Source organism: Mauremys mutica, chromosome 1 (assembly GCF_020497125.1).
Source record: "Mauremys mutica isolate MM-2020 ecotype Southern chromosome 1, ASM2049712v1, whole genome shotgun sequence".
Lineage (NCBI taxonomy): Eukaryota > Metazoa > Chordata > Testudines > Geoemydidae > Mauremys > Mauremys mutica.
This window is the reverse complement of record NC_059072.1, coordinates 302116125-302136300: the sequence shown is the minus strand read 5'-3', so window position 1 is coordinate 302136300 and position 20176 is coordinate 302116125. Positions and strand designations below refer to the sequence as shown.

The following is a 20176-nucleotide window of genomic DNA, read 5'->3' as shown; positions in this document are numbered from 1 at the left end:
ACTGGCCACGGTTCACTGTCCCAGGCCATTAGGGGCTGCGGGAAGCAGCACGGGCCGAGGGATGTGCTGGCCATGGCTTCCCGCCACCCCCATTGGCCTGGAGCAGTGAACTGCAGCTAATGGGAGCCACAATTGGCCGAACCTGCCGACGCGGCAGGTAAACAAAGTACCATAGTGCGATCTCTTTATCGTGAAAGCACAACTTACAAATGTAGATTTTTTTTAATTACGTAACTGCACTCAAAAACGAAACAATGTAAAACTTCAGAGCCTGCAAGTCCATTTAGTCCTACTTCTTGTTCAGCCAATCGCTAAGAGAAACAAGTTTGTTTACATTTATGGGAGATATTGCTGCCCACTTATTTACAATGTCACCTGAAAGTGAGAACAGACGTTTGCATGGCACTTTTGTAGCCAGCATTGCAAAGTATTTACATGCCAGATATGCTAAACATTCATATGCCTCTTCATGCTTTGGCCACCACTACAGAGGACATGCTTCCATGCTGATGATGCGCGTTAAAAAAAAGTTAATTAAATTTGTGACTGAACTCGTTGGCGAGAATTATGTTTCCTGCTCTGTGTTTTACCTGCATTCTGCCATATATTTCATGTTATAACAGTCTCGGATGATGACCCAGCATGTTGTTTGTTTTAAGAACACTTTCACTGAACGCAAAGAAGGTACCAATGGGGGATTTGTACAGATAGCTACAACACTCGACCCAAGATTTAAGAATCTGAAGTGCTGTCCAAAATCGGATCAGGATGGCATGTGGAGCACAATTTCAGTCTTAAAAAAGCAACACTCTGATGCAGAAACTACAGAACCCGAACCACCAAAAAAGAAAATCAACTTTCTGCTGCTGACTCAGATGATGAAAATGAACACGCATTGGTCTGCACTGCTTTGGATCATTGTCTAGCAGAACCCATCATCAGCATGGACGCATGTCCTCTGGAATGCTGATTGAAGCATGAAGGGACATATGAATCTTTATCGCATCTGGCATGTAAATATCTTGCAACGCCAGCTACAACAGTGCCAGGGGAATGCCTGTTCTCACTTTCGGTGACATTGTAAGCATTATCTCCTGTAAGTGTAAACAAACTTGTTTGTCTGAGCAATTGGCTGAACAAGAAGGACTGAGTGGACTTGTAGGCTCTAAAGTTTTACTTTGTTTTATTTTTGAATGAAGTTATTTTTCGCACATAGTTCTACATTTGTAAGTTCAACTTTCACAATAAAGAGATTGCACTACAGTACTTGTATTAAGTGAACTGAAAAATATTTTTTATTTTTACAGTGCAAATATTTATAATAAAAATAAATATAAAGTGAGCACTATACACTTTGTATTCTGTGTTGTAATTGAAATCTATATATTTGAAAATGTGGAAAACATCCAAAATATTTTTATAATTAGTATTCTATTATTGTTTAACAACGCCATTAATCGCTTGACAGCCCTAGGTGAGGAAGATGATACACCCAGAAAATCTGGGTCATGATCTTCTTCCTCCACATACTCCTGTGGAGCCAGTTGCTGTTATTTAGGAGAGGGGCAATGAGACTCTAGTAGACTACTGAAATTGATGCCATGCATAAGGATCCCATAGACCCCAATAGGCCAGTACAAAGTGTCAAAGGCTGGTTGGGAGAGGCTCAAATGGACACTAGCAATCCCTTGCTGGGTACTCCTGCTTGGACGGTAGATGGGTCAAGGAAACTCTTGAAAATCCTGTCTGGACTAACCTCCCTGGGAGATGATTGTTCATCCTGGACACTGGATTCAGCCTACAAGGTCAGATCAGATTCCACTGCCGGTATTGTTGACACCAGTGGAAGGAAGCTCTGGCTCAACGAGGTGAGTAACTCCTTTTCCTTGTGGTAGTATCCTCTTCTTGGGTTAAAATGTCTCTCAGAAACAAAACTGGACGTAGAGGAGATTGTGGGTCCAGAAAGGTGAAAATACCCTCTGTGGGAGTATACATTTCAATCCATCCCCAGGTACAAGGGGGTCTGGTTGTTGATTCCGCCGGATCCAGTGCCATAGCAGACTTAGTGTTCAGTGGATCCCTAGGGGGCCAGGCCAGTACTGTTGGAGAGAGCCCAGTCTGGAAGTCTTGGTTGGTATCAGTGAATGTTGGTCCTTCAGGTTGCTGGAGATCCTGGCCGTCATCAGAGTGGGTAGTGAGGCTGGTATTCTTAGAGCTTTGCTTTGGCATGATTTTCCTCCAGGGTTAGGAGACATAGGCAAACCAGATCTTTGGGACCGGTGCATGAAGACTCACCCAACTTGGAAGGAGTCAGAGAAGGACCCCTTCTCCTGGAAGCAGAGTTAGAGAGGGATCTGTTTTTTGTCTGTAAGACTGCCCCTTTACTCTCATGAGAAGCCCAAGACAATGGGTCTTCAGGTTTTCAGATCTGGCTTCTGCTCCAGAGCTCATGCTCAGCAGTTGTGGCCAATGTTCTGGAGTTCTCCCTGGCCTGGATCTGACTGAAGTATCATGGCCTTTTTTTATGAGGTGCTTCCTCAGTTAACGCTTTTGTCCCTCTCAGGTCAGGGTGGCAAGGAGCGACACTGCACTTGACAGAGCTATGCACCTTGCCAAGATAGTAAAGGCACTAACAGTGGTGGTAGCCACGAAGCAAGAACAGAAGACAGTTTTTAATCCCAGAATTCTAGGCACAGCCATGCTCCTCAAAGGTGGGCTGGAGAGGGTCCCCAGGCTTGGGGAAAACTAACCTATGATAACTCTATGGAATACTATAAAACATTAACAAACTATATACAATTATAGTTACCGAGATGAAGACAATGCAATGATAACTCCAGCCACAGGGGATTCTGACTCAAGGCATGCAGTGGAAAGGAGGAACTGGAGAGGTGGTCAGTCCACACTTCCCTTATACCTTCAGTGCAGAGCAGGAGGAGATTCAGGGCATAGGTGTGGACTAATGACACTATATGCAATATTTTCTGGTCTCAGGTGTATGGTGCACATGCATACTCACATGTGGGATACATATAGGGACCAGCCCTGTGTTTTAGATATGAACAAGATTATAGGTTATAGTACCTATTAGAGTTCTTTGAAGGGGTCAACAAACATGTGGACAAGGGGGATCCGGTGGACATAGTGTACTTAGATTTCCAGAAAGCCTTTGACAAGGTCCCTCACCAAAGGTTCTTACGTAAATTAAGCTGTCATGGGATAAAAGGAAAGGTCCTTTCATGGATTGAGAACTGGTTAATGGGCAGGGAACAAAGGGTAGGAATTAATGGTAAATTCTCAGAATGGAGAGGGGTAACTAGTGGTGTTCCCCAAGGGTCAGTCCTAGGACCAATCCTATTCAATTTATTCATAAATGATCTGGAGAAAGGGGTAAACAGTGAGGTGGCAAAGTTTGCAGATGATACTAAACTACTCAAGATAGTTAAGACCAAAGCAGATTGTGAAGAACTTCAAAAAGATCTCACAAAACTAAGTGATTGGGCAACAAAATGGCAAATGAAATTTAATGTGGATAAATGTAAAGTAATGCACATTGGAAAAAATAACCCCAACTATACATACAACATGATGGGGGCTAATTTAGCTACAACGAGTCAGGAAAAAGATCTTGGAGTTATCGTGGATAGTTCTCTGAAGATGTCCACGCAGTGTGCAGAGGCGGTCAAAAAAGCAAACAGGATGTTAGGAATCATTAAAAAGGGGATAGAGAATAAGACTGAGAATATATTATTGCCCTTATATAAATCCATGGTACGCCCACATCTCGAATACTGTGTACAGATGTGGTCTCCTCACCTCAAAAAAGATATTCTAGCACTAGAAAAGGTTCAGAAAAGAGCAACTAAAATGATTAGGGGTTTAGAGAGGGTCCCATATGAGGAAAGATTAAAGAGGCTAGGACTCTTCAGTTTGGAAAAGAGAAAACTAAGGGGGGACATGATAGAGGTATATAAAATCATGAGTGATGTTGAGAAAGTGGATAAGGAAAAGTTATTTACTTATTCCCATAATACAAGAACTAGGGGTCACCAAATGAAATTAATAGGCAGCAGGTTTAAAACAAATAAAAGGAAGTTCTTCTTCACGCAGCGCACAGTCAACTTGTGGAACTCCTTACCTGAGGAGGTTGTGAAGGCTAGGACTATAACAATGTTTATAAGGGGACTGGATAAATTCATGGTGGCTAAGTCCATAAATGGCTATTAGCCAGGATGGGTAAGAATGGTGTCCCTAGCCTCTGTTCGTCAGAGGATGGAGATGGATGGCAGGAGAGAGATCACTTGATCATTGCCTGTTAGGTTCACTCCCTCAGGGGCACCTGGCATTGGCCACTGTCGGTAGACAGATACTGGGCTAGATGGACCTTTGGTCTGACCCGGTACGGCCTTTCTTATGTTCTTATGTTACCTGCCAGACTTTGAATATAACACAGATATGTCTTTGGGAGAATGGTGAATGCTGGGAAAGGGTCATATGGTACCTCAGGCTTTTAGGAAATTTCTCAAGACTTCTGTAAAAAATCTCCAGACTTTTTAACAATGCAGCCGCTGTTGGTGCTAAGGTTATGGGTGCTACAACAATGAAGATGACATTGTACAAAATCCAGGAGAAAGATGTGCTGATTATTGCCAAACCCACGTGTTCAAAAATTACGAGTCAGGACACCAAAAAAAAATCATGAGACTGGCTTTAAAGCCATGAGATTTTAAAAAATAATAAATTGTGTTCTTTCTTTGTGCATCTGGTTTCTATATGCACTTGGTTTACATTTTCAAGTTTTTCTCCACAACCATGATGGCTAGAAATTTCGTTTTAAAAAAAAAGAAAAGAAAAGAAAAGTGAGGTTACAAAAGGTGGAGATTAAAGAAAAACATCACATTGTGGAACTTGCAAGAGTTGGCAATGCTGCTTGCTGTTCAGGCATAGTGGAAATTAAGCAGCTCTCCAACCCTCCATCAGTCCCTGGCTTCTCTCTCCTTCTACCCAGTAATCTGGATTCATTTTTGTAGTATGGAACATATAATTCTGATTGTATGTGTGTATGCACCTCTCCCTGCCCCGGACACACACATCCTCCAACATCTCTCAAACCACACAGCCCTGCCTGAAACCTAGCTAAAGGAATCCCATTACAATATAATTAAAAATGAAGTTGGATTTATGTTTCTCTCTTCCCTTCCAATAATGACAGAAACGTTGAGCCATAAAGTGCAATGTTGGGATGCAAGGTAGCAATGAAGAAATCTCAGGGTTTTCAGTTGTTCTTTCTGGCACATCACAATGGCAGCTATCTTTAGAAAGGTTTGAGACACGCAGCACCTATCCCCCTTGATTGCCTGGAGATTAGTCACCCTGCTACAGATACCGGAGTTATTGCATGACTGTGTATTCGCACATGGGAGCTGTAAACACAGGACACTTGTGAGGAAATTAATCTACCTTTAAATGAACTGAGATGTCTGGATCATTAGGGTAATATAACGAGTAAAGCCCTTGCTCTCTAAATTAAGTAGATAATACATGCATTTTTGGTAGGATGATGGAAACCTCATCTTAATTAGGGAATCCGGTGTTTAGGTTTTAAAACAGAAAATTAAAAAAGAATGATGCTACTAAACAGCCCTTATTTTGTTAACATGAGTACGGCGGCTAAGGGTTATATGCCAATTCATCTATATTAGGGCAGCATGTTCTGTGGGTGGTTAGCATAGGAATGCTTCCTTTACTCAAATTATTGTTCTCTATAATTATAGAAAGCTATTACATTGAAGGAAAATATAAAACAAGTTTAACCCTAAGCATACCATAACTACAAGGTAAGCATGCACACTAAACAGCACACGCAAAGACAGTATAAGGAAAAGGAAAAAGTATCTTTAATCAAAAATGATCATTAGTTCGCCTCTAAAGCTAAGTCTATAAGAAGCCTTACAAACAGCTTCTCAAAAGCTCTTTGATCACATTAAGGAGGCCCCTCCAGACTCTTTTGGGAATTTCCAACACCCACCTCTTTATTTTCTCAGGCAGTCACAGGAAGAGAGAGGTTTTACTGAAGATGCCAACATTTATGAGGCCAGTCAAGATGTTCCAGCTTAACCCTTTCACTACTCCAACCACCCCACTCCAATGTTAGAGCAACCAAATGTTTTCTGCTCTCCGGATTTCAACTTTAAATTGAGATGTCGGTTCAGTTAGCTCCTAAATCAATGGTGTCTGAAATGAGCACCCTTGTGTTGCTATGGAGATGCTACAGCATAGTTCCTTTAAAACTCAAATGAATTTATTACATGTTAATTCAAGTAACTAGTTTTAATAATTAATGGATATGTTACATAATAGAATACATTTAAAGAGTTCAGTTTAACCTAGCAGTTAATAAATGTTACTCTGTCTCTGGAAGTGATTTCCCCAGGCAATTATGTTACAATTAGCTTCTTCCTCAGTTTATTTTCCATGGAGAGTTTCTTGCTTGGTCATTTCTTTTATATTCCATTCTTCAAAGGAAACATGATTTATCTCCTGTGAATCTAGGGTTTCCATGGTGACAAGATGGTCAGTTAGCCCTTTACTGTATTTCTGTTCATATTACACTAACATTCTTGGAGGAGAAGGAAAAGCATGACTGAGTTTGTGTGGTTAACCAATCTGGCTGTAATGTCTGCTGACAGCATAAGGTGAAGAGGTGATAATCGTGAAAACATACCCTTTTTCAATGACAAGTAAATAAAAAATCATATCCAGTTTGTTATTAAACATTATGGTCCAAACTGAGACGATGTAAGCAACTCTACTGATTTTGCTGGAATTGTGCCTGCTAATAGCAGGGTGAGTCTGGTCTTGTGTCTATGCAGGGTAGCAGCTTCCATACAGCACAGCAAATATGCTTGGTCTGTGCAAACAATACAGTATGTTAAATTTACATTATATTTCTGTAGCTACTTAGCCATGCTTGCTGGTCAGCATAAAATTTCAGAGTTTTGACAGTAATGAAACAGATCCCAAACCTAAACGACCAGATTTTTTTTTTAAGTGGGGGGAAAAAAAGCTATAATTTAGGTTGCTTCTTCTACTTTGCTGCTTGATGGTTTCTGGGAGATGACCTCCTTCCATGGCTTATCCTCCCAACTGAACAGTCTCCCCAGTTGTTGGTTTTTAACCACTCCCGCTGGCCAAGAATCAGCAGAGTGGGAGTCACATCAGGACAAGAAGCTGCGGTCAGGAAAAAAACAGTGTGAAGACAGCAGTGCTGATCAGATGGGGACAATGACACAAATGAAGTAGGTGTGAACAAGGAGGTACCCTTGTGGACAAGTGAAGTGTTCTGGCCACAGGGTTTTTGGAGGGTGAGCCTGGGAAGTGTGGCTGTGGATAGAGAAGTTGATGTGAGAGAAGATACCACAAGGATAAGAAACAGACAGAAGAATACCCTGTCATCAGTACTCTAATCCATCTCAGTAGTTATACAACTATATGCATCCAAAACATGGATTAAACAAATAATCCCATCTCTGCCACCTTTTCCACAAACAGGAAGAAGGCTCTTTATTATTTTTCTTGAAAACAGTGCTGAAGAGAAGAATCTGATTATTTTCTCCTGAAGGCCCTGATTCATGGTCCTTCTTAACTGTTGTGGAAACGAGCTCCAGGATCAGGGGCCAGTCACTAAGAAGGCTCTTGTTACCACTCACACTGGTCTCACACTTGTCATAGATAGTTCCCTTGTTTCTGAGGATCACAGACTTTGCAACTTGCCTTGATGGGGGGTGCGATGGGGAGGGAGACTACCAGGCATTTGATAGCTACCCAAGGTAGCAGGCAGAGCATCGTTCTTCAACCTCAGCCTGCAGTCCTCGGATGACACTTCCCTGGCCACCTCACAATCTGATCCTCAGGGTGGTAATCAGCATGGAATTCAGTCACATTAGGAGCTCAAGCTATGGACTGGGGAGAAGCCAGCAAGGAAACAAGCGATGTGTAAGGAGCGGGAGCAGGGTATGCGCTAGTGGAATGGTATGGAGTAACTGAGGACAACAGAAGTTTTAGTACGTCTGGATTAGACAGACATTGCCAGACTGACTTGATGTAGTTACATAGCTGAGCAGAAATCAGAGAGAACCAAAACGTTTTACAAAGAAGTTCCTAGAGGCAAGAAAAATCTCCAAATCATAACTATATCTTCCTTACTCATCCCCACCAAATTTCCTTTTAGTCCCGTTTATTTTTTACCATGTAATGTAGCAAGACTGCATACAATACATTTTCAAGCCATTCAGTAGAGATTTCCAGTCAGTTGAATGTGAAACAATCAAAAGCATAAAAGTCTCCCTTCTAATGGATTTCTTGAAGCAAAGAATGTTACCAAATGAAACTATCAAGTACATACAAAAATATCCAACACAATATCCATAAAGATGGGGGGGTTTGGGCTAAAATTATATTTTTTTAAAATTGTGAAATCAACCCCCCCAACTTCTTGCTCCTCAAAACAACTGTTTTCAATGTGTTAGTGTAGCAAAAAAATGTTAATGTAATTTACTTCTTCCTTGAGTATTTGACTCATTCTCCACATTGTGTCTTTGAATTTAGCACAGTCTAAGTCACTTTGATGTAGTTTACAATAAAGCAATTCCTTATCTGACAAGTTAAGCAAACCAACATTAGTTCACAGAACACCAGATCAGTTAAGTATTTTTAATTAATATACATATGCATATATTTTCATTACCACATATCTTCTTGCATTTATCCTGAAGACTCCATAGCAGTCTTTCATCCTTAAGATGAAACACTGCACAATCTATGCAGGAATCACTTCACCCAGCACTGAACTGTCAACACTTTAAGGAGCTGCTAAGCACACAACACTACACAACTGTTTAGAACAGGATGTGAAGAACACTGTATTGAACTGACAAGCGTAGGGGAAACTTAGGTGGGCAGGATGCAATTCTCAACTTGGAATTTGGCAAGAAAACCGGCATTAACTTCGCTAACTTTCATAAAAAGGACCATGAGATCTTTACTACAAGCGGTCAGAACCTTGGTTTTCACACTTCATGCCAAGGAGAGCAGTACCATGTTTTTAACATCCTGATGGGACACCGATTTAGTGCTAACTCAGTTAGAAGGCCATCTACTCTTGCACTAGCGCTATTTACTGTCCCAGCCTTTGAGTTCTTTCACATAACCAGAACCAATCCTATTTAGTTTGTGAGAGCTGAAAAGAAAAAAAGAAAATTCTAAGAGATTACAATGAATGACAGTTCTCTTGAAAGCACACAAGATGTGTTTATTTTCTTTGAAGCCACTGTGAAAAACAAGGACAAATTTAGTGCAACCTGAAGTTCATAATCTGGTAACTGAATACATTATCAAATTACTAAAATGGCAAAAGATGTCACTTTTTTACAGTACAAGACCTTCATATTGAATTCATTTAGTATAGTTACATAAACATTTAAAGTTATTCACTCTGCTTCTGGTATACAATTGAGTCACTGAACTGGGCTGTGAATTATCATAAGAATGCACAAGTAACCAAATAAGCAGCAGTTACAGCTAACAACAATAAAGTTTGGTATTAAATACTATTCAGACATTACAAAGAACAATGACCCTCTAGAACTACAGCTCCAGCTATACAACAGGAATGTACAAAGATGGTACAAAATAAAGTGACTACAGTGGTCAGACACTGTACCTGCCTCTTCAAAGCTCAAATACAGTATAAGTTTGACAGTAGTGGCTCTTGCTGAAAAGCTGAAATTGTTAAACTAAACCAAAAACAACACAAATTTCTGAAACCAATATTTTATTCCTTCAAATAATGCTTTGTAAATAGCTAATGCAAATACTAGCTCCTCTTGTGCTGGTGACAATGTTTACTACTTACTGCGTTCCCACCTTCCCAAGTGTGAGCATCTCTTTAGAGAAGAGGTCCCATAGATACAGTTACATTAGAAAAATGTAACATTCAAAATCAGATACATCTTTGAGAGAGACATCATAAGTTCTGGAATGGTGATTTTTTAGCTCAAAGTGCACCAAGGAGAGAGGTACTATTTATATCACTTTTAAATAAGGCTTGAGTTATTTTGTATTCTCATTTTGAAAGAGAAATACTAGATCTTTCTAATGGCATTTTACCATATGGGCTTGTTAGAAATGCTTTTAAAAAATCCTAATATTAAAGCTTTTGTTTGCATCTTGTTTTACAAATTTGAAGAGAAAATATATTTGTTTTAACACTGTCATTTTCACTGTTATTTTATAGAGGGACCCTTAATGTGCTTTAACTACAGAATCTTATAAAACATATCAAAACATTACCAATTTTCAAAATACCAAAAGATATATTTATAATTTGGTTACTAAATGGTATTCTGGAACAGTGTAGCTATTGCATATATTTCTATCAATCTAAAATTAAAGAATAACCAAAACAAGTTTCCCTAATTTTAGTATGCCAATACATACACACAGTACACATAATGGGATGAATTCTGCTCTATTAAATTGGTCTAAATCCTGGAGATACTTCAGATTTGCTCTGGTTTGAGAGATCATCATTTGGCCCACTGTCTCGATCACGGTGAATTTTCATTTCATTACACTTGTATGCTGAAGGGAATGGTTTAAATTAACTAGTTTATGGAATAACCTTTGATTCACTTTAGAATAGAAGACAATTTTCCTCATTAACAGGCAGATTATGTCAATCAGATTTTTTCAGGATAAGGATTCCCACGAAATGTTATAGTTTTGTTTATTTAATGACAATTGTATGGAAGTTAAATTATCTGTAAACTTGTCTCCTATTTTTAATATCCAACTGGCAATTGAAAAGAGTCCTGAAGCCAGATGACAATGCCTTAACATAAGTTTAAAGAAGATTTGTAAAAATATTATCTACTTAAAAGTAAACATTAAGTATTTTCCATCAAAAACCTACACACACATATTTGAAATCTGTGCTATATGTTACTTAGAGAAAAAGCTAATGGGTCAAATTCATTCCTGATGTACCATTTATGTCAATGCAGTTAAACCATGGATATATTTGGGGCCAAAATCTCCAAGCAAGAATCACTTTTTAAAAGTTATACTATTATTTTAATGTAAATGAACTATTTCCTGCTTAACTACTGTTTAAACCTTTATAAATGTCAAAGAACCTGCTCATCTGTCTACCTTTTGTAGTAAACCCACCTCATAAAAAAGTGATAATCTGTTAACCGACTTTTTAGAAATCTATCATATTCTACAAATTTGTTCATCTGTTGATGCTGCATGGAAATTTTTGGAAAATTGTTCTTTTTACAGACCGTTGTGTATTCACATTATTTTTTGTATTTCTCATCCCTGTTTTAATTTGGGACACTAATGGGGACTTGGAAACCCTGGACCAATATTCTGTGCTGTCCTTCAACCCTTGAAAGATCACTAATGGGATTGCAAAGAGCGTAAATCAGAGCAGAATTTGGCACAGTGGGATTGTTTTTCAGATTCATTTGGCTCTTGTTCAGGGCTGCCCGGGGGGGGGGGGTGGAGAGGGGGGAGAAGTGGGGCAATTTGCTCCAGGCCCTGCAGGTGCCCCCAGGAGAGTTTCTGGGGGGCCCTGGAGCAGGGTCCTTCACTCGCTCCAGGGGCCCCAGAAAACTCTCGCGGGGCCTGGGCCACCGGAGCTTCTTCCGCTCCGGGTCTTTGGTGGCAATTCGGCGGCGGGGGGTTCTTCCACTCCGGGAGCCACCGCTGAAGTGCCCTGAAGATCTGTGGCAGGGGCCCCCCACCACCAAAGACCCCAGGCCTCCTGAATCCTCTGGGCGGCCCTGCGCTGGTTGCTTATCACTTAAAGTCAATTTTCTATTTGTGATAATTCTATTGATTGCTCTGGCAAACAGGAGAGTCACAAACAGAGCTTGGTTTCAAATGAGGACTAAGCAGAAAGAGCCAATGTTCTGGGGAAAAAAAAAAAAGAAAACAAAAAAGACAATCAACCAACCACGAACATGTACACATACCAGGAAAACAAAAGCCCCTGAAAAATATCTTTTTTGGGGGGCGGGGGGCGCCTCAGGGAGGATGACAAAACAACAAACCTTAATTCTTCATATTTTCAAAGCACTGTAAAAACAATTGTCATTAGTTGCATTATACACACTGGGGGACTTAAGACGAAGAAGTTAAGTAATTTGGGCAAGGGCACACAGCAAATCAGAAGCAAAACTAGGATTAGAACTGTCTCCTTGTGCTATGCTTAAATCAACTAGACCAAATTGCCCATATGAAACAAAATTATCTCTAAATAGATTTTTTTTTAATTTTGCCATGAGGCACCAATTGTTTTTTTCAATTAATGAGATGATACAGCAACATGAATTTAAACTCGGGTAACAGTACCTGAGCAGACATAAGAAACTGGAAATTTAAACTGGTGTCAGTGGTCTAGGTTGTATATATTAACTTTTTATATATATTCCAATGTTGGCGGGAGGTGGTCTTTTTACAGATTACTGTAATGGTTAAAAGATGAGCACTCGCATACTTTTTCAAAACACAATGGCACTGCAAGGAAAGTGCTGGCGGGCTCACCAGCCCTATGCATGGACCCTTATCTATAACCAAAGATGAAACTGTGAGAGTTGCTGAGCATATGCAATTTCCATTGTAAGTTCTCAACTTCTCAGGATCTGGTTCTAAATTTGGTGATTTAAACAGCTACAGTCCTTTAAAGTCAGCTGGATGTTTAAATTCCTACAGCCACCCAAAATAGATAAGGCCCCATTATTCTCTTGCCGTGACATCACGTTTTACATAGCATCCTGGTATTCGTCAGGGAACACTTTATCCCCTAAGGGTCTGTAAAACAAAACAAGATGAACTATTAGCACTTACGAACCAATAGACCAGTAAAGACACAGACAAACCCATCAACCACAGGACAAGCAGACAGCATTAGTAACCAACCTCACAGTTCCATTTGTTAAAAGACTTGATTGAATGGCTTCCTTTAAAACAAGAATTTTTGCAAAAGTTATTGAAGAAAAATGACAACCAATTTGCAAAACTTTTCTCTTTTCATATTTTAAGAAAATTTACTATTTTATAGTGATCCTTATTCAGAAGATCAGTTTGTGACACAAAAATCATTTATATGTGGAGGATTAGGGATAAGGAACTGTTTTTCTGAAAAGATGGCAAAATTCCAAGAGGAAAATCTCCAACAAGTACTTGCTATTTCTAATGCATTAGTATGTCAGACCAACATATCAAAATGGTTCAAAACACAGAATTTGCAATAAAAATGGTTGCATGTAAAATTGAAACATGTTTCTTTAGCAATTCAAACTTAATAATGCTATTAATATAGTATGCCTCCGATTATAAACTATACCAATACAGTGGGAATCCTTGTATATTCTGTTTTATCACCTGTCAACTATTGTCCATGGACAAGATCTTTCTTCATACACATTCTATAGTCTGAACACAGCAGTATATACAAATATGCGTGGATGGACACAATACCCTGATATCAATTATGAAGATATGCACTGGATAAACATACCGTATACAGTGTCACAAAATACTTACAGAACAGCTATATTTACTTTCACCCCAAAGTCTCTTAAAATGCTGACAGTTAATAGACCATTCATCAGTTAAATTTTAACGCTATACATCTTTGTCCTTCATGTCTCCTTCTAAAGGAGGAATGAAGGGAAGAATATTGGGTCTTTGGATTTTTCAGACGTTTTCCAGAAGCCAGCCAAATAAAGGTTTATTCAGAAGTCTATCCCCATCAGACATCTTCTCCATCATTTCACAGTATTTCAGCACTGCTTGCAAGAGATCTCCCACTTTCCAGTCTCTCTCTCTCAGTCTTTTTGAAAGCTAGAGAAACAACAACAAAATATTTAAGCTAGTGAAATAAATATCTTGAATGACCGACAGTTACGAAAATTCTCCTTGATCCGGTCTTATTAGAAAACCAGCTGTGAAGAGTTAAACATTATTCCACAGCTATAAAAACAAAACTTCCTCAAGGACCAAACTTTTTTTTAAGTTAGTTTCCATAAAAATTTCTTCTCAAGGAAGTGACATTTTCAAGTGATATGGTCCCACAGCAATGTGGTCTGTGGTTCATGGGGGTTGCAGAAAACAGGAAATTCTGAACATAAGATTAATACATTTGCCACCACCTCCAATAGTACACACGTAATACTGTAAAAGACAAAAGTAAGGATTAATATAAGGATGTGGATTTTCCTTTCAAAACATATAGTGTGGTTTGGTTGGTATACATACACTCTGCCCTCAACGGAAACACAGTCTCCAGTTAGGAAATTTCAATGTCTCCAAAGAAAACAAACAAACAAAAAGTATAAATTGAACTTCCACTTACAAGCAGAGTAAGTGTAGTTGGAAACTACTTTTCCCTCAGAGGTCTGAACCAGGAATCCTCAATATTAGATATATACTAAGCACTGGGAGACAGTGACAAATTGACATGTTTTACAAGCCTCAAGTTTTACAACCTTTTATTCTGGTTTCTTCCACCATTCACTCATTGTTTTTCTTTACATTTAGCTCATCCATGCTTGTCTTCAGTAACTGAAGGCTGCTAGTCCAGCCTGAATCCCCTCTCTAACAAATATTCCACATCAAGAGGAAGTTAAAATACAAAAGAAATAGGTTTAAAGCACATCTACCACTCTTGTCTAAATGAGGAGAGTAAACCTGGGCAAATATTAAAAAACTGGAAAAATACTAAATTTAATTTTTTGAGGCAGGGAAACTATTAGCAACTGATGTCGAATTTGGAAAACAGTTATGGACAACCAAAAAAAAAAAAGGGGGAAAAATTTAAAAAAAGTTGTAACACATTTTTTGACTTTTCACTTTGAAACAGCAGTTCATTTAGCTCAGTTAAAAAAAAACCCAAAATAAACAAACAGGCTGAAAACCACATAAAAACAGCCAGGTACGGAAAACAAAACAAAAATTCAGTTTCTGATCAAACAAAATGGTTCATTTGACCCAAACCAAAAAAACCTTCAGTTCTTAATTTTGCTAAGAAAACCAAACTGATTTTTTTTTCCTTTTCAGACCCCAAAAGAAAAACTACTAGGAAAATCAACTACTTGCTCTAGCAGGGAGTGCTCTCTTTAATGCACTAACCTGAGTGAAATTCCTCATGTAAAATTCCTACAGAATTCAACCAGAAAGAAGCCAACAGCGTTCTAAGAAATTACTGTTTAAATCTGTAGAATTATTTAATTGTATAGGGTTTTTTATTACCGGTATATCCTATAGAATCCTACAAGGACACAACTCTGATGCACATATACATGCAAAAACTGACTAAACTATCTAAAAAATATCTGGGCATCAGATTTAAAATAATGCAAAGAGTGACCACACTATTTCATGAAGATTCCAGAAGTGAGGCTGCTCATTTGTCATAATCCAAACATAAATTTGGCTGATGTTCTTAAACAAGATTATTTTCTAGTGACTAAGTAAAAATATACTGTAAACGCTTTATCAGTTTTTGGAAATCATATACTGGGAAAGTAAAAATATAATAAAACAAAGACGCAAAGACAGCAACTGGCTCTTCTAAATCTTATTGTTTCAATTCAGGGTTCAAAGGTCAAGCCCATACTTTCTTCATCAGACTAGTCAATTTCCTACTGTCATCAGAACAGCTATATATTTCAGTTTACTCAAGCAGAAATGAGGAATTTTTAAATGGGTGGATGGAGGCCAGGACGCCTATAATAGTTAGGTCCAATTTTGTTCCTTTGAGTCAGCAGTTGTAATTATTTTTCCCTCTATAAATGACTGTCATGTTTATTAAAACTATTTATATTGCTCACTGTCTTTTTTTAAAATTGTGCATTTTCCAGAACTCTCTTGAGCTTCCGGTTACTGCATTTAATGAGTGATAGTAAGTGTTAAGAATAATGGGCTCTTTGTTGGGTTTACAGAAAAGGGATATGGTAGCTTTATTAAGTGTGCATGATACGGAGATGAGTTGTTTTCATTAAGTGAGTTATCATCTGGTTAAAAAAACAAATTTGATTATTAAATCAAAAATTTGATTATTTTTCCCCTTTTTTTAATTAGTTAAGGGCCTGATCTAATGTGTATTAAATTCACTGTGACAAGCCCCAAGACAGTAAGCCCAAAAGGGGAAGGATATAGGTCATATGTTCAGATTTTATGAGACCTTTTAGTAGGAGTTGCTCTGTTCTCTTGGTGTCAAGGATTGTCAATTTCAATTCAGTGGCATCTCACCTGAGGGCTATTTCAGAAGTACTTCTATTTATACATTAGGATTCAAGTTGGGGCGGTGCTGTGTACTTCTGAACAGTAGGTAACTTAAGTATCTAAATAAGGATTTAGAGGCATGAAATTTTAGGCACCCATTTTTGAAAATCAGCTTGTATGCCCACAACTTCCCCCCAAGCCCCCCAAAAATACTGTATTTAAACAATTACATCATATTCTTTATAAACATACCTTGTGGGGTTAAAACACTGTCCTGTTTACTTTTAAATCTTATTTATATCATATCATCTTCAGGGCAGGAACTTCTACTACACTGCATACTACTACTCTACCACTACTGTACAGAACCTAGCACAATCGGGCCCTGTTCATAGGCACAAAAGCAGCAAACAGAATAAATACAAAATAAAGAAGTGAAATGTACAGAGTTTGGAAGTTTGGTGTTTTTAATTCACTGAAAGAATTGAAATCAAAGGAGTTACTCTTGGTCGGGGGTCAGCAACCTTTCACAAGTGGTGTGCCGAGTAATACATTTTAATGTTTTTAGAAGGTCTCTTTCTATAAGTCTATAATATATAACTAAACTATTGTTGTATTTAAAGTAAATAAAGTCTTTAAAATGTTTAAGAAGCATCATTTAAAATTAAATTAAAATGCAGAGCCCCCCAGACCGGTGGCCAGGACCCAGGCAGTGTGAGTGCCACTGAAAATCAGCTTGCGTGCCGCCTTCGGCACACGTGCCATAGGTTGCCTACCCCTGCTCTAGGTCCTAGAATTAGGACCAGTATGCTTGGTGTTTACTGATTAATATATAGGATTGTTTGTTGGGAATGTTAAAAATGTTTTTATGGAAGGTAATCATCATATCTGGAAGAAATGATTTAGTTGGGGATTAGGTCCTGCTTTGAGCAGGGGGAGTTGGACTAGATGACCCTAGGTTGGACTAGGTCCCTTCCAGCCCTGATAACATTATTTCATAGAATCATAGACTAATAAATAATAAACAACAACTAGCGTTTATGCAGTACTACATAAAGTGCTTTGAGAAGCCAGATAAGCAGCATTTTCCAATTTTACAGATGAAGAAACTGTGCACAGGAATCAAGGGGTTTCGTTTATTTGTTTTTTTAAGGAAACCTCGAAATTAAGAATAATGCCCTGATTCTGAAGTTGGGCTCTGGATAAACTGTCTACACAAACTATAACAGGAATGAAGCCCAGATGAATAAGAACAAATGAAATTTTAAGAATCACTTTAGAAAATCTTTCATCCTCCAAACCTTCAATCCTCTGATGACAGTTTTCTGAGTTATCCAGAAATGACACTGATGCTACCTTGCTTCAAACCATAGGAAGATGATAAGTGTTATTGGATCAGACTGACCTGGTCGTTGTCTGTTAGTTAAGTTCAAGCATAAATCTCACATGGTGCATGAAAAGGTTACAAATCTGTGAGAGGCCCTCTATTTCCCCAGTATATCCTCTGACTCCCCATTGTTATCCCATTTGATTTCACCCATGTTACTACAGTATTCTAATTTTTTACCTGTGGTAATTCAAATATTTCAACCCACTTCAAAATAAGGTACTGCGAAAGCTTAAGCAATATACAATATCTGGTTTCAATAGTCAGTCCATATTCTGATGCTTTCTGGACTGTGTTGACCACTACCTCCCAGTGTAGCACTCATAATGGCATGCCAGGATTATGTTTACCTGAGCCCTGTCACTTACATCTATTGCCCTATCCCTTTAGGGCAGGGGTCGGCAACCTGCGGCTCCCGGCTCGCCAGGGTAAGCACCCTGGCGGGCCGGCCCGGTTTGTTTATCTGCCGCATCGGCAACTTCGGCCGATCGCGGCTCCCACTGACCGCGGTTCGCGGTCCCAGGCCAATGCGGGAGGCAGGAAGCGGCGCGAGCCGAGGGATGTTCTGTCCGCGGCTTCCTGCCTCCCGCATTGGCCTGGGACCGCGAACCGCGGCCAGTGGGAGCCGCGATCGGCCGAAGTTGCCGACGCGGCAGATAAACAAACCGGGCCGGCCCGCCAGGGTGCTTACCCTGGCGAGCCGGGAGCCGCAGGTTGCCGACCCCTGCTTTAGGGGTTTGGAGCTCTGCCGAAGAGATTAATGATTACACAATTGGGAAACAAGGTGTGGTCTACTGAGACTGTGCTGGAGTGGGGATTGCACAAATTGTGTTAGTTTGGAGTTTTATTCTAAGTTTAATAAAGTCCAGGTTTTAAGACCATCGGTGGTCTGGGAATGTAACACCTGCAAGTTGTATGTTGCATCTGAATGTGTCAATTCAGTGTCATCTTAAAGTTGAGACGTGGCAGTGTCATATGGATAAGCCATATGTACTGTCTTGCCACTCTCCTGAATGTTTAGGAGTGAATATTCACCTCTTTTCTAGAGTGTTCCTCTAAATACAAGAGGTATCTAAAGATAAATGCACGTTCAGCCAACATTTATTCTAACACCAGCTCATCTAGATCCCTTCCTGTGAGAATTCAAGTATTAGTACTCCAAGTCTGACACCTAAGAAAATCAGAGTAGGTAAAGAGATAAGGGTAAAAGAGAGATGTGCTAAGTATGTAGGGCTTCTACCATTCAGCTGATCTTTCCCTGACTCTCATGTTCACTTGGTACAAGAATTATTACTATAAATACAGGCATTTATATGGGTTTCATCACCATGCCGTGGGTGCTATATAAATGCTTGAAATAACAAGTAATAATAAAACAAGTATGAAAGGAAGGGAAAGAATGATAGATGAAACAAAACAGATTCCCAAGCAGGAGTATAGGGTCTGATCCAAAACCCATTCAATTCAATGCAAAGACTATCATAGAACTTGAACGGGCTTTGAATCATGCATATTACAATTGAGCAGTGAAAAACTATCCCTAAAGCACTGAGGAAACTGACAAACACAACAGGAAAATGAAATTAAATTTGGAAAACATCTCCACAGCTAATGGAGGCAAACAGAATGCAGAAGATAAATCCTCTTGATAAGATCTCTTTTCAAGTTCACAGTAGACATAAAATTCTAATATTTTGATTTTCATTAGAAATATGAGTTTTATGTTGTCATTTAAATTATTTTTATCTACCTTCAAGAAATGGAATACTGAATACACATTTTTCAATATGCCCATTAATTATTCTGCAATCTTCTGGACTTCTTTAAATCAGTACATGAGTTTTTCCACACAAAGAGTTTAGAAATAAACCTGCTTTTCCATCTACCTGCTATTCCTGGGACAGTACAAAACAACTGCTTTAGCTGCTTGAACTTCACAAAGCACCAATTAGGTTGAAATGTCAACACATCTAGCAATCGAAATGATCCAAAACACAGTAGTCTTATGCTTTCTTAGATATAAATACACATCACAAGTTATCTTGCCAAGATCTTCATTCTAAGATGAATGGCATTATGTTAAGGGGTAATCTCTCTCTTCACGTGTCAACAGCATGAAAAGTAGAACACTTGACAGGACACCATTCTTACCAGTCTCACTACTTGGAAACAAAAGAAGTCCACGCTTTCATTAAATGATTCACTTTTTATAGCACACTAATTTTGTGGTTACATTTCCCAAACTTGCTAAAAGCCACTATTTCCCAAAGGTAGCTGTCTTCTCAAAGGTGACTCAGAAGACTGTAATTTAACATATTTGTATATTTAATACAGTATTTAATCATGAATAGGAGTGATTGTCACTGCATAATCATAATAATAAGAGGAACACATTTCTAAAGCCTATCAGAAGTGGAGGGATCGCCAGGTTAGTCTCCCTTACAATACTTTGGCTCTCCCTGGGCTTCTTTTAACCTTCATTCTTCTTGGTTA

The 20176-nt window shown here is 39.0% G+C and overlaps 1 protein-coding gene across 1 annotated transcript in view; it reads right to left on the bottom strand.

The window, feature by feature from the left end:
• Positions 1–9289: 9289 nt before the first annotated feature.
• The window catches only part of AKAP11 (A-kinase anchoring protein 11), a 66634-nt gene continuing 55747 nt past the window's right edge, over positions 9290–20176 (bottom strand). Inside the window, exon 12 of the mRNA XM_045012726.1 lies at positions 9290–13914. Within this exon, the coding sequence (XP_044868661.1) occupies positions 13768–13914 (147 nt within the window). The 3' untranslated portion in view covers positions 9290–13767. The remainder of the gene's footprint in view (positions 13915–20176) is intronic.